Raw genomic sequence first — 12,682 nt, forward strand, 5'->3', positions numbered from 1 at the left:
TCATCTTGAAAATACGTTTAATGTCTAATTGTATACAAAAAGTGACAGCATTTTCAAAAAAATATCAGATCCTGTATTTAAAGCCTCTTCACTAACATCATACAGCAAATATTTGTCATCTAAAAAGAAAAAAAAAATACAGCAGCAGGTGATACGGTCTATACTTCAGAAGTGTGATTGCTTAATAATTCCATATTGTAAACAAATGCAGTTAAATATCCATCCCAGAAGCACAAGCCAAAGAACCACCCCAAACTTTTCAGCAGTTTTTAACTCACAAAGAACACCATAGGAACAATACAGTTTCCATTGCGTAACAAGCATCAGGCCCAAAAAAATTGCTCACACTTGGGACAGAATCATTAAGTTTTACTACACAGCATTAAACAACAATTGCTTCTGAAGGAATGCCTTCCATGGCGAGGGGAAACATAATCCTAGGAAGGGGTGTCAGCATTTAAGCGCTTCTCATTAAACAAGGAGTGATGGGGATGATCAAGCAGGGCGCTTTTAACTGGCTTTTCATCGAAACATTGGCTCTACAGGTATTTTGCCCTAATGCCACCTTCTGTGCATCCAGAACAGAGACAGAACTGCTTCTCTCAAGAACGCCCAGCAGCAAAAAGGTGAGACCAGTATCTGCGCTGGCCAACGTCTTTCCAAGTAGGCAGTGATGGTGCTTATGCAACCTCTCCATGGAAAGAAGAGGCGCACCCTGGAATTGGCCACACAATCTCAGCCGATGTGAAAGAGGAGTGCCCCCTTGGGATTTCCAAAGTGGCCACGGAAAAGGCCCGCTGGGTGGGGGCCGGGGATGGGCTGTGGCCCCTTCCTATGCAAGCGCATCACACTTACGCAGTCGAGCGTGTGCAAATCTGCAGGGTTCATACGCTTTATGGGAGTCAGATTTTCTTGGCACAAAAGTCGGGTTGCCCGAGCACAGGAGGTTAATTGGTACGCAACCGCCTGCACGGAGTCTGTGTGCTGCCTGTGCTTAATTGGAGCACGTTAATCAAGGAGAGGCCCCTCTGGTCCAGCGCTCGCCTCGGGGGGCGGGGGGGGGGGCCTTTTGCCTCCCGTCTACATTGTGGGCCCAACTCTGCAGTCCTACGCCCACCTACCCTCGAGTAAAAGTCATGCTGAACTCAGTGGGATTACTTCTGAGTAGACACAGACAAGGTTGCGCCAGTAGCCAAACCCACAGGCTGTCTTGCCCAGGAGTGTCCCAACACTCAGGAACCCCGGAACAGACTGTCCCCCAGAGATGACACCAAGACAAATTGCTTCTGTGAGCATCAGGCTTTGCAAACAGGCCTTGTAAAAACTCTACCAAGTTCCAACAATTCATTTCCAGGAGCTCCTAGAATGCAGTGTTGATACACAAGGCACAAGGGAATTGGGCTGATCTGTAGGAGGGGTAACTTCATCCTTCACGTCACCCTTCTAGGGAGCCTGCAGGCTTTCGCATCAACCCAAATTTGCCTAATAGATCATCCTGATGGGAGTAATCCAACATTTCTCCTGATGGGAGCAATCCAACATGGCAAACGGCTGCAGAACCACACCGATTTAGAGTGGCGTTCTGACAGTGATTATTCTCAGGGCCTTTCCAGAGGCAACACATACCAAAACTATATTTGAGCTTTAGTACCTTACAGTAAGGTGATTTTTCATGGGAACCATGACCAGCCGGCCATCCCAAATGGACGCAGGAGTTCGGGAGAGACACCAACCACCCTGCAAACATGCATGCAAGGTGAAGGGGGCACTCCAGAACATGTGAAGAGTGCACAGCCTCCAAAGAGTTTGGGGGAAGGAGAGAGGAGGTTTGAAAGATACTGGGACTTCATTTCAGGGTTTGGGCCTCCAGCTTCCCAAACTGGAGATGGGAAAGACTTCTCATTGTTGCCTGCATCCCCTTCACAGCAGCGTTTCCCTGCAATCACTTTCTGGGGAACAAATCACATTTTCCCAGGTACAAGTTACAGTGCTTTGAAAACACCGGGAAGATGCAATGCCCTTGCGGGAGCAGACCCTCCTTTTGAGGGAAGTGCCGTAAACTGCACGGGACCCATAAAAAGGAAGGGCTGCCAACTGGCGTGGGGGCTGTTGGAAGAGACCCCCTGCCTCGAGCACCCTCCTCTTTCCTCGCCATGCCCCGTCGTGCTGGTGGGACACCCACCCTGTCGGTCCCCAAGCGACCAGATGCAAATTTATGGGCGCCTGCCAACCAGACAGTTCTTACCGGTTTGGGCTACTCAAGGGTGGACTTGCTGGAAGCTTGCTTCCTGATGAAAAGCTCTGCTAATCCCAACAAGGAAAGCCACGTTGCCTCAAATGGCTCGCTGCAGAGACTCCACACAGGGGCAACCTCTTCAAAAGCCAAAGGGAAGAAAGAGGGACATGCAAGGCAGGACACACACTTTATCAGGTGCGCCGAGATGAACTGAGAACAAGCACAGGGGGCGGTGGCCCCAGCGACAACGGACCGTCCTGGTTAATCCGAGATTACAGCCCACCATCCAATCTGTGGGACAGGAAGCCTAACCAAGTGAAGGGGTCCAATTGCACTTCGTGGGGCAGGGCGGAATGGCGCACAGGTTCAAAGTAAGAATCACAGTAACGTGTGGTTCAAAGGCCCCACCATCATGGCCGAAAAAGGATGGCCTCCGGCCCTACTCCTGCCCCCGCCCTTGCAAAGCACGCACAATTCAGACTTCAGTTTGCAGAAGTCAGGCGATCGGGACGCTCACCTGTGAAACTGAAATTCAGGTAGCTTTGGGGTTAAAAGCAGTCCGATTTAACGTGTGCTTTTCTCCCGAGACGGCTCATGAAAATGAGGGAGAAAAGCTGCTCTCTGTTCCAGGGCGGTCTATTCCAACCGCCTGGACACGTGAATTGACTTATACAACGATCACCGAGTAAATGTCAAGAGCCCTGTCTCCCCAAACTGGATGCTGAGCGTTGCCCCCGGCTGGACATGCATGGCTTCTCTGCAATGGGAGGAATGACGGTAGTGCACCGAGCCCGCTTGTTCAAGAATTTCTCTACAGCACATCGCGTTTATTGAAATGACTTGAATAACCCGAACACACAGACAAGGGGGACGGGCTGTCAGTCTGGCCAGCCCTGGGAGTCCAGCATTTAAAAACAGACACGGCCATGATCCTGGATTGCAATGATCGCTGGTGCTCCAGAGTATCCTTGCTCCCTGGGCAACCCCCGCCTGTTCCAAGCAGAGATCCTCACTCAAGCAAGGACCAGAGAGGTGGCGCTGGGGCCGCTTATCCTAATTCATCTCAACAAAGAAAACGGTCACGTCTGCACCTGCTTGCGCAGAGGTGCGCTCACACACCTCGGGCAGGCGTGAAGGTGAGCGCACTCCTCGACTCCAAAAGCTTACTGAAAACAATTTTTTTTTCTTTTCTTTTTTTTTTTTTTGTCAATAGCAGGTGGGGGGGGCAGTCTTCCTCAGATGGCCATGAGTTCAGCGGTAGGGCTGTGGAAACAAAACGGAAGAGGTCAAATCCCACTGCTGTATCGTTTTAGCAAAGTTTTCTTTGGGACTGTAAGCTGCCCCAGGTGCCGTTTCTACTGGCTGAAACAAATCAAATTTGTTCGAAGGTGTAAGTGCCCTGCCTTTGGAGCTGAGACCAACAAACGGGTCTTGTGGTCTACATAAATGCATGTGTCTCCTGCCTCAGCTTGGATGCGCTTAGCCCGGACCAGCAAGCTTTCTCCTCAGACATCATGGCCAGAAACCTGACTCTCATGCATCCATGAACAGCATGATTGTCAGAACATCTGCAGCCCTCAGACCCTGAACTAGCAACCCTCAACAGCACACCCCTTCCCTGCACTGTCTGCTCAATTTTTAAGAAGCCCTCATTTATTTCTAAGGCAGTGAATACCAACACCAAAGGCTGGCAAAATCAGCCAGCTTAGAAACATTTCCTCCCACTGAGCTTCCGCTCCTAGGCCACGGGGTGAGAGGCTTCCCCCTGTACTCTGCGGGACTCTGTGGCAAAGAAAAGGGCAGAGGGAAGGACTTCCCACCGGAAACAGGCTCTTCTTGAACTCAGTCTCTCCGAGTCTTGCATGAACATGCATCTTAGCTTGGACTGATTTGGAATCGTCTGCCCCAGACGTGAATTTCCACCTAGCCGTTTCAGAGGTGAGAATCATGGAGTTTGGAATGTCGGAACGTGAGGTCTTGGCAAGTTCCAAGGCCTGCTTGCTCACACCAAACTCTGATGGGCTCATCCGAGCTGTTTTCCAAATGTTTTCTGGATGTTTCTTCTCGGGGAGAAGATCAGTGATGCCCAGCCGGCTTCCAAGGGAAGCCCCCTTTCCCCTGCAGCTGTGGAAGTGCTCCGTGGGGCCCACACTGCTTGTGGAACAGCCCCCAAGACGCTTCCACAGCCTGACACCCCATTTGTGTGCGTCACCAATGCCGCTCAGCTCAGGAAAGCTGGGTCTTGCCCCCCAGCTCGAGCAGGTTGGGCAAGGCTGACTCACGAATTTGATGCATGCTCCTGAACACATCCCGAAATGCTTTGCCACACAGACTGGGGCTCCCTGGAGCAATGTGGAAAAGCTTCCTGCGGAGACGTCTAGAACCCTAAAATCCTTTGCAAGACGCCAGACCGTAAGGAAAGCCCCGCTGAATCAGACTAGGGGTCCATCCAGTCCAGTGCTCCGTTCGCGTGATGGCAAACCAGCTGCCCCAGGGCCCCGCAAGCGAGAGGAGCACGGCAGCGCCACCTGCGCAAGCTCCTCAGCATTTGGCGCACCCCCAGGCGGTGCCAGATCCAGGAAGGTGGGTTGCGTATCTCTCCCAACATCCTCCCTGCAAAGAACCCAGGACTGCTTATGCAACCCTCCTCTCCATTTTTGCCTCACAACAACCCTGTGCGGTAGGTTAGGCAGAGTCAGTCCGAGCCCAAGGCCACCTAGTCAGCTTCATGGCTGACTCGGAACCGAACCTGCCCCCGAGTCCTAGCCCAGCAGTCCAACTGCCACGCCAGGCAGTCCTTGGAAGGTGTTCCAAGAGCATCTCTGCTGCTCTTGGCTGCCTGCAAGAAATGCCAAGCCAGATTGGACCGGAGTCTGTTCGAGTCCGGAGCTCTGTCCACGCGGCCGCAAAGCCGCTGCCCGCAGCTGGCTCCCTCCCAGGCCCCTCGGCCACTGACCGTTCCAGAGTGGAGCTGGCCGGGGCACCCTCGCCCACCGGCTGCCAGAGGGAGGCTGGGATACTCACGTGAGGGCCGCCAGGCATGGACGGGGCTCCAGTCGGCGCGGGCGGCACTTGGTAGGGGTTGGGCGGCGTTGGGTACAGTCCTGGCGCCGGGTAGGACCCTGCCGGCGGAGGAAACTGGGCAGGCGGCGAAGGTCCCCACGTGCCTGGGGGGACGGCACCCCACGGCACTGTGGGAGCAGCTCCGGGGGTTTGGGTGGGGGTGGAGTATGGCCCCGGGGGTGGGTATGGCACACTAGGAGCAGGGTACTGGCCGCTGACGGCGGGCCCCCAGCCGCCGCCAGGCATGGATCCCCACGGTCCAACGGCAGCAGGAGGGGCAGCTGGCTCTGTCGGGCCCCCATAGGGCCTCGGGAGCTCCGGGAAGGGCATGCTGGGGGGAGGGTACTGGCCCGGCGGGGCGGGGCCCGGAGGCGGATAGGGCGCACCGGGGGGACAAGCAGAGCCTGGAGGAGGAAAAGGGACAGGTGCTCCGGGGGGCAAGGAAGGATACATTCCGGAGGGTGGGGGTCCAAAGGGCACGTTGGACGTGGACGTGCTCGGAGGCAATCCGGACGGAGCTGTGGGGGGAGCGCTGGGGGTGCTGCTCCAGGGATTGGAGGCCGGCCAGGCTTGTGGGGGCTGGCTGGGCTGCTGCGGTTTCGTGCTGCCCACTCCCGATGTCTTGCCGGGGGAACTTTCTGGTAGAGCGTCTGCCAGCTGGGAAGACGGAAGAGCTGTGAGAGGACGCACGAGGAACCGCCCCTGCAGCACCCACCTGCGTGGACTCTTCCTTTCTCGCCACTGCCACATTCTCATCCCCCCATCGGGGCCAGCTGAGCCCCTCTGAACGCCAGGTCCAGACAGTCTTTGGCAAACTCAGTGGGCCTTTTAATTTCTCTGCCAAGGAGCTCCCAGGCCTCTGAGGAACGTGTCGTGTGTTAGCAAGCCGTTGACGTGGCAGTGCCCACACGCGTTTCTCACATTCCCAGATCATCCATGGGCCCAAAACCTCGGGGACCCTCGCATTGATGCATATGGGGGGCATTAATCGCATTACCAAATGAAGCATTTCAACCCTAACATTCAAAGGTCTGTTATGTAAAGCAACAGCTGGACATTTTCCCTATGCAAATGCAGTTCGGAGATTTTAAGTCTCTCACTAAGAACCACATAAGACCATGTGTTCAAATATCTCAACTGCTTCCACCACTTATCACGAACTGGGTGCAATTTAGAAAGCTGTCAGATTGGAGAACTCACCGAGAAGTCGTCAGACATTTTCCTGTAAAGTTAAAAAAGAAGAAGAGCAGTTAAGTCCAGAGCCTTCGGCGCCGGCACACACACTCTAAAGTTCATTTTGTGCTCCGATACTGACGCTGAACTGGCCGTTCCTGAACAGAACAGGTGCAACTTTTCGTGGGCTCAGGTGTGTCATGGTGGGCATGTCGTGAGCGGAGCCGGCTATTGCAAGAGGTCAGACTAGATGGCCTGGGAGGCCCCTTCTGACTCTCTATGTTTCTATGTCCTCCAAACTGTGATCTGAGGATTGTCAGCCACAGCCCTCCTAAAAAGAAGGGCAAACAGCACCAGCACTGAAGATGGTAATGCGTGCAAAGCGCCAGCTGGAGCGCATCTTCACCACTCGCATGAGTATATGATATCCAGACCATGCTAACCTTTCCGCCAGGATTGAGGGCAGCAGCTCACACTTCAGGACAGGGCGCTCTGGGCTTGGGCTTGCATTTGCCCTGCTGCCCTTCCGCTAGCCAATTCCCACGCAATCAACCGGATGCTGCAATAGCACAGGGGAAGGGACATGGGGCAGCCGGCGGGCTCCAGGGTCCCCTGGCACAGCCAAGAGCAGCAGAACACTCTTCCAACTTTGGCCGGGGAACGGTTTAACGGGGGGCAGTGGCAACCGAGCCCCACCTTTAGGTGCTTATGAGTCCCCAGGAAACCCTACAAAGCTTTACCCCTTTGGGTCTCACTGCAAGGTTTGTTCACACTTGAACTGCACAGACCTTTGCACGTATAAAGGATGTTGGGGGCAGAAAGAGTCACTCGCCCTACTCCGTATTTCAGAGCGTGCAGGAATAACTATCATATACAATCTGGCTTCATATACAATCTTACACTGAAGAAGCAGGGAGTATATGGAATTCATTGATGCAGAAAGGAGAGAATCCCAGAATAGGTCCTTCCTCCGAACCCCACACAACAGCATGCAGGCTAAAAACAGATCCGAGTTGATGTAATCGTCACTTGCCGGCCTGCTTCTGTGAGGTGCCACGCCCACGCCACCAACGGGAGAGCAGAGCCGGAGGACCTTTAACCAGCTGATGACTAAGGCTAGGATGGGCGCAGCCATGCCCAGGAAAGCGATGCAAAGGGTCTGATACCAGCAGCACAGCCTCACCCACCGGTAGACGTCTAGAAGCTGAAAGTACAGCTCAGGCGGATGACTAGGAGTATCCTCAATGCACCTGGCCCCTCAGCTCTGTCACAACACTGTATTTTGTGCACGGGATGCGAATTCTTGGAAGAAACTGAGTAGGGCAGAGGCCAGACCAAATGTGTGCAAGGACAAAGTAAGATGGTTCCCTGGGGTACCTGGTGGTCTTACCACATACCTTGCTCTGGTGTGACCTGGTTTGCTGGTCCAGTCAGTTATCCGACAGCTCCTTTTTCTTGGCCAGAGCATATGGGTAAGTGCGATTTTGGACTACGGGACTAACAAAAAAGCTAGATTCTCCAAAAGGTGCCACAGGCATTTCTGCTTTGCCAGAGACGACAAAGAAAAGGCCTAGAGGGACCCACACTTTAGATGGCTTTTCATGGCTCAGTATCAGTGTAGTGATCCACTCTGTGCTAATGAAGCAGCGGCGCCGCAAGACATGGTGGAACCAGAACGCCCCCCACCCCCCGTGAACCAGGTCATCACAGTGCAGCTGTCGGAAGAACAAGGCTTCTGGACAGGCCTTCCCCCTTCACAAGGGAACCCCACTTTAATGAGCTTTTCCTGACATTAAAAAGATCTATTAACATAGTAATCAAACAAGCGGAGTCCGCTTCCAGGTGTTTTGGATTACAAGTGCTATCTCCTATGCTTGCTTAGAAGTCCAGAAGATCTGGAGAAGGTTGCTGCAAAGCATCAGAAGGACCAATCGAGAAAGGGGCAAGTCCACCATCAACACAGAGCTATTTTATCACGATCTCGTCTGCACGATGCAACAGTATGAATCAGCCGGACTAACTGAAATACCAACAGCTGATGCCTTTATTTCTTCCTCGCAGTTCTTTCAGCACCGCAAAATTTCTAAACATAATGTGCATGGTGGACATGTCATGAGCTGAGCTGAGCTGAGCTGGCTGGAGCGGGACGGGGGAGGGGGGTCAGACTAGATGGCAGGGGAGGCCCCTTCTGACTCGCCCTGCTTCTTTAATGCGCATTTTTCCTTCTGTCATTCACTAACAGCCTAGCTGCCAAATCCCACCTGCCTTTCCACAAGGCAAAATTGCCTAAACTTTTTCAGTGTGGGCAGTCACTTCACCTGCTTTGGCCACACAGTTACATGACATTTCTTATCAACCAGCATCTGAAAAGGGAGGACAGCTTCAGCTCTTAAATGCCTCGTTAAATGTCCCTTACAAAGCAATGTGAGATAGGCGGAAACAGCCTGGCAGAATGGACAAAGTTGTGAGCTATTGAACTATGATGACACCACGGCCTCAGAGAAGGAATAAGGAAATGCCCCAGCACAACTATTTAACCACAATGGTCCCTAGGAATTTGGAGGAGGGTAGAACCGGACAGGGAACTCCTACTGGAGTTTGCGTTCAAGTCTGACATCTTGACAAATGCTACAAATCTTCGGCTAACTGAGTTTCCCAAAAATGTTTTGCAAGGGGATTCTAGGAACAGGTTTCTAGAATAGCATCCAGCTATCAGTTCCACCTACTAAATTCAAATCTGCTCACACATGAAATCCTCCAGTTGCTTTGCTCCAGTGGCCTCTCACAGATGCCCCCTTCTTCCTTTACGTTCTCCCTGGAAGTAGAGTGAGTGAAGCTACCCATCTGTTTTGGCCATGTCCTTCCACGCAGAGCCACATACATCAACAGCCTCCCCAATTCTGCCCTTCCCACAAATGCTGTGGTGGGCAGGGCTCTAGATGGGTCCCCCACAGGTGACCTGGGACAGACAAGAGCATAGACAAGAATGCCAACCACACAGAGAAACAAAAGTGTGAACCCAACGTGCACAGATAACGATGCTTCTGTTTTCTAAACCCTCTGGGTAGCTTTGTGTGACTTCTTCGGGCTGCACAGGAGATCCCTGGCCTTTTGATGCTCCGTAGAAAATCACCATTAAGAATTTCTATATGACTATAATCCTAGGCATGCTCCTTTCATAGACCACATTTTAAAAAGTATTTCATTATTTAAAATGCCTATTTGCTCCTTTCCCAGATCCAATGATAAGACATAATAAGAATATACTGGTATTAAAAATGGTGAAAATGTACAAAAAAAGTTTAAAGCAGCAGAACTTAGGATGAGCTAAACATAGTTAAGAGCAGGGTATCTAAGCCAAGTTCTTTTAATAACTCCCCTCAACAGGCAGATGCTTCCAGCAGAAGTTCACACAGTGCATATAACCACTTACTTTTTTATCTAGCTGCGTCTCCTAATCTTCCAACATTTGGTACACAAGTGCGTGTGCTGTTTGACTAAACTCAGAGAATGCTCCATGAGTAATTTTCTCCTTGATCTCCTCCCAGAATAATGGGCAGGCATTCCCCTTGGGACGCTGCCCAAAACTCAGAGCTGAAAGTAGACCGAGGCGTATGTTCCCCAGGCAGATGGTGCTCTGGCATTTCTCACTCCCTGTCAGCTGCATCAGAGAATCCCCAGGTATCTTTCCTCATTCCCTCAGAATGCCATCACCGGCCTACGTTTCGAGGAGTCAGCAAGGATGCCCGGAACCCCTTCAGGGCGAAGGAGCTTGCACCACAGGACGGGGGCTTTGCCAGCGGATCTCGCCCATCCCGGCCCGCAGACCGACCTGGCGCGCTCCGCTAGAGCGCACCGGGGCAGGGGCGGCCTTCCCTCGCTCCTCCTTGCAGCGAGCCCGCCAGGGAACGGGACCCTCCGCGCCCACCAGAGGAAGGGGGCGTGTCGCCGGTTTCGCCGACGCGCTGCTCGCCCGCGGGAACGGGAACGGGGCCCGCTCGGTCCCCCGGGCTGCAACTCACCCAGCAGGGGCCCCGTCCGCCCGTCCCCGGTGGGAGGCGCTCCCGGGGCCTCCCGGGCAGGGCCGCGCCGCGCCGCCCCGGCGCCCCTTCCCGTTCACACGAAGCCCCTCCGCGGTCCGGAGCCGGAGAGGCGACGCCCCGCTGGCCCCAAAGCAGGCTGCCCTCTCCCCGGGCGCAGCGAGGGCCGCCCGCGCACGCCGCCCCGCCGCCCGCCGGGGACCCACCTGGGGCGCGCCGGGGCTGCGACGACGAGAACGGCGGCGACCCTCCGCTCCCTCCTCCGCCTTCCCTCGGCCCAGCCAGGCGGAAGCGGAAACGCGCTGCGCTTCCGCTTCACCTCGGAAGGGATCACGTGGCTCCCACCGTCGCCCGCGAGAGACGGGAAGGCGGGCCACGTGACGCCGGCCCCGCGCGCCCTTTCGCTGGTCCTCCGCTCGCGGCCCGGGCAGTGGGCGCGGCCTTGCCGGGGGGGGGGGGGGAGTCGCCGCTCCGTCCGGACAGCGGCAGCGGCCCCTGTTGGCGGGAGGGGGAATTGCGCGCGCGGGTGGGCGGGGCCTGGTGGTGCTGCGGCGGGACCAACGTCCGAGCGCCCCGACCTTGGATTTTCCCTTCTTCGTGACGGCGATGGCCGCCGCTCGTGCAAACTCCGTAGCAATCGGTGTTGGGCGCAGAATCTTGCATGCCGCCATGCATTGCAGCTTTTACATCCCGCTGCATGGTTCTTCTTGTTGTTAGTCGCGAAGTCGTGTCCGACCCCATGGACAACACTCCTCTAGGATCTCCCATTCTCCACCATCCCTCGGAGTCCACCCAAGCCCACACCCACCACCCCAGTGACCCCATCCAGCCACCTCATCCTCTGCCGTCCCCTCCTTCTTTTGCCATCTATTGTTCCCAGCATTAGGCTCTTCTCCAGGGGGTCCTTCCTTCTCATTAGGTGGCCAAAGTATTTGAGTTTCATCTCAGGATCTGGCCTTCTAAAGAGCAGTCGGGGTTGATCTCCTCTAGGACTGACCAGTTTGATCGCCTTGCGGTCCAAGGGACTCGCAGGAGTCTCCTCCAGCATCACAATTCAAAGTCCTCAATCCTTCGGCGCTCAGCCTTCCTTATGTTCCAACTTTCACAGCCATGCATTGCAACTGGGAAAACCATCGCCTTGACTATACGCACTAGTGTTGGCAGGGCGATGTCTCTGCTTTTTAGTACGCTGTCTAGATTTGCCTTAGCTTTCCTCCCCAGGAGCAAGCGTCTTTTAATTTCTTGGCTGCAGTCTCTGTCTGCAGTGATCTTGGAGCCCAGGAAAATAAAATCTGTCACTACCTCCATTTCTTCCCCATCTCTTTGCCAGGAAGTGAGAGGACCAGATGCCATGATCGTAGTTTTCTTAATGTTGAGTTTCAAGCCAACTTTTGCACTCTCCTCCTTCACCCGCATCAAGAGGCTCTTTAGTTCCTCTTCACGTTCTGCCATGAGAGTGGTATCATCTGCATATCTGAGGTTGTTGATATTTCTCCCACAATCTTAATTCCAGCTTGTGATTCATCCAGCCCCGCCTTTCTCATGATGTGCTCTGCATGTAAGTTAAATAGGCAGGGCGACAGTATACAGCCTTGCTGAATGAACTCCTTTCTCAATTTTGAACCAATTAGTGGTTCCGTGTTCTAGTCCTTAAGAAAAGTCTAGAAAGAGTTGAATGAGAATTCTGCCCACAGGAGAGCAAACATTTCTCTGCCTTCTACAACTTTCCTCTTCATCACTAGAAGAAGCAGAATCCAGTTATGCAAAATGAGCTAGCATCTGCTATTTAACATCTATATGAAACCGCTGGGAGAGGTCATCAGGAGGTGTGGGCTGCGGAATCATCAATACGCTGATGATACCCAGCTTTACCTCTCGTTCTCCACTAATCCAGGTGAGGCAGTGGCTGTGCTGAACCGGTGCTTGGCTGAGGTAAGGGAATGGATGAGGGCCAATAAACTGAAACTCAACCCAGACAAGACGGAGGTCCTGTTGGTTGGCGGATCGGGTTTCGGAGAGGGTGGATTTGACCTGGTCCTGAATGGTGCAACACTCCCTCTTAGGGATAAGGTCCGCAGCTTAGGAGTACTCCTCGACCCGGAGCTTTCTTTGGAAGCTCAGGTGACAGCGGTGGCGAGAAATGCCTTCCTTCAGTTTCGGCTGATTAATC

General features: G+C 53.9%; 1 protein-coding gene across 1 annotated transcript; it reads right to left on the minus strand.

Moving 5' to 3' along the window:
• On the minus strand, positions 1-10,811 carry MAPK1IP1L (mitogen-activated protein kinase 1 interacting protein 1 like). The gene is made up of 4 exons (XM_044436573.1): positions 10,719-10,811; positions 6,500-6,521; positions 5,261-5,956; positions 1-3,499 (listed from the first exon to the last, which is right to left on the minus strand). The coding sequence occupies exons 2-4, from the start codon at positions 6,515-6,517 to the stop codon at positions 3,488-3,490; spliced, it is 726 nt and encodes a 241-aa protein (XP_044292508.1). The 5' UTR covers positions 6,518-6,521; positions 10,719-10,811; the 3' UTR covers positions 1-3,487.
• Between the last annotated feature and the right edge of the window lie 1,871 nt (positions 10,812-12,682).

Source organism: Varanus komodoensis, unplaced genomic scaffold (assembly GCF_004798865.1).
Source record: "Varanus komodoensis strain SLA01 unplaced genomic scaffold, ASM479886v1 scaffold3, whole genome shotgun sequence".
In the NCBI taxonomy this organism is placed as follows: Eukaryota; Metazoa; Chordata; class Lepidosauria; order Squamata; family Varanidae; genus Varanus; species Varanus komodoensis.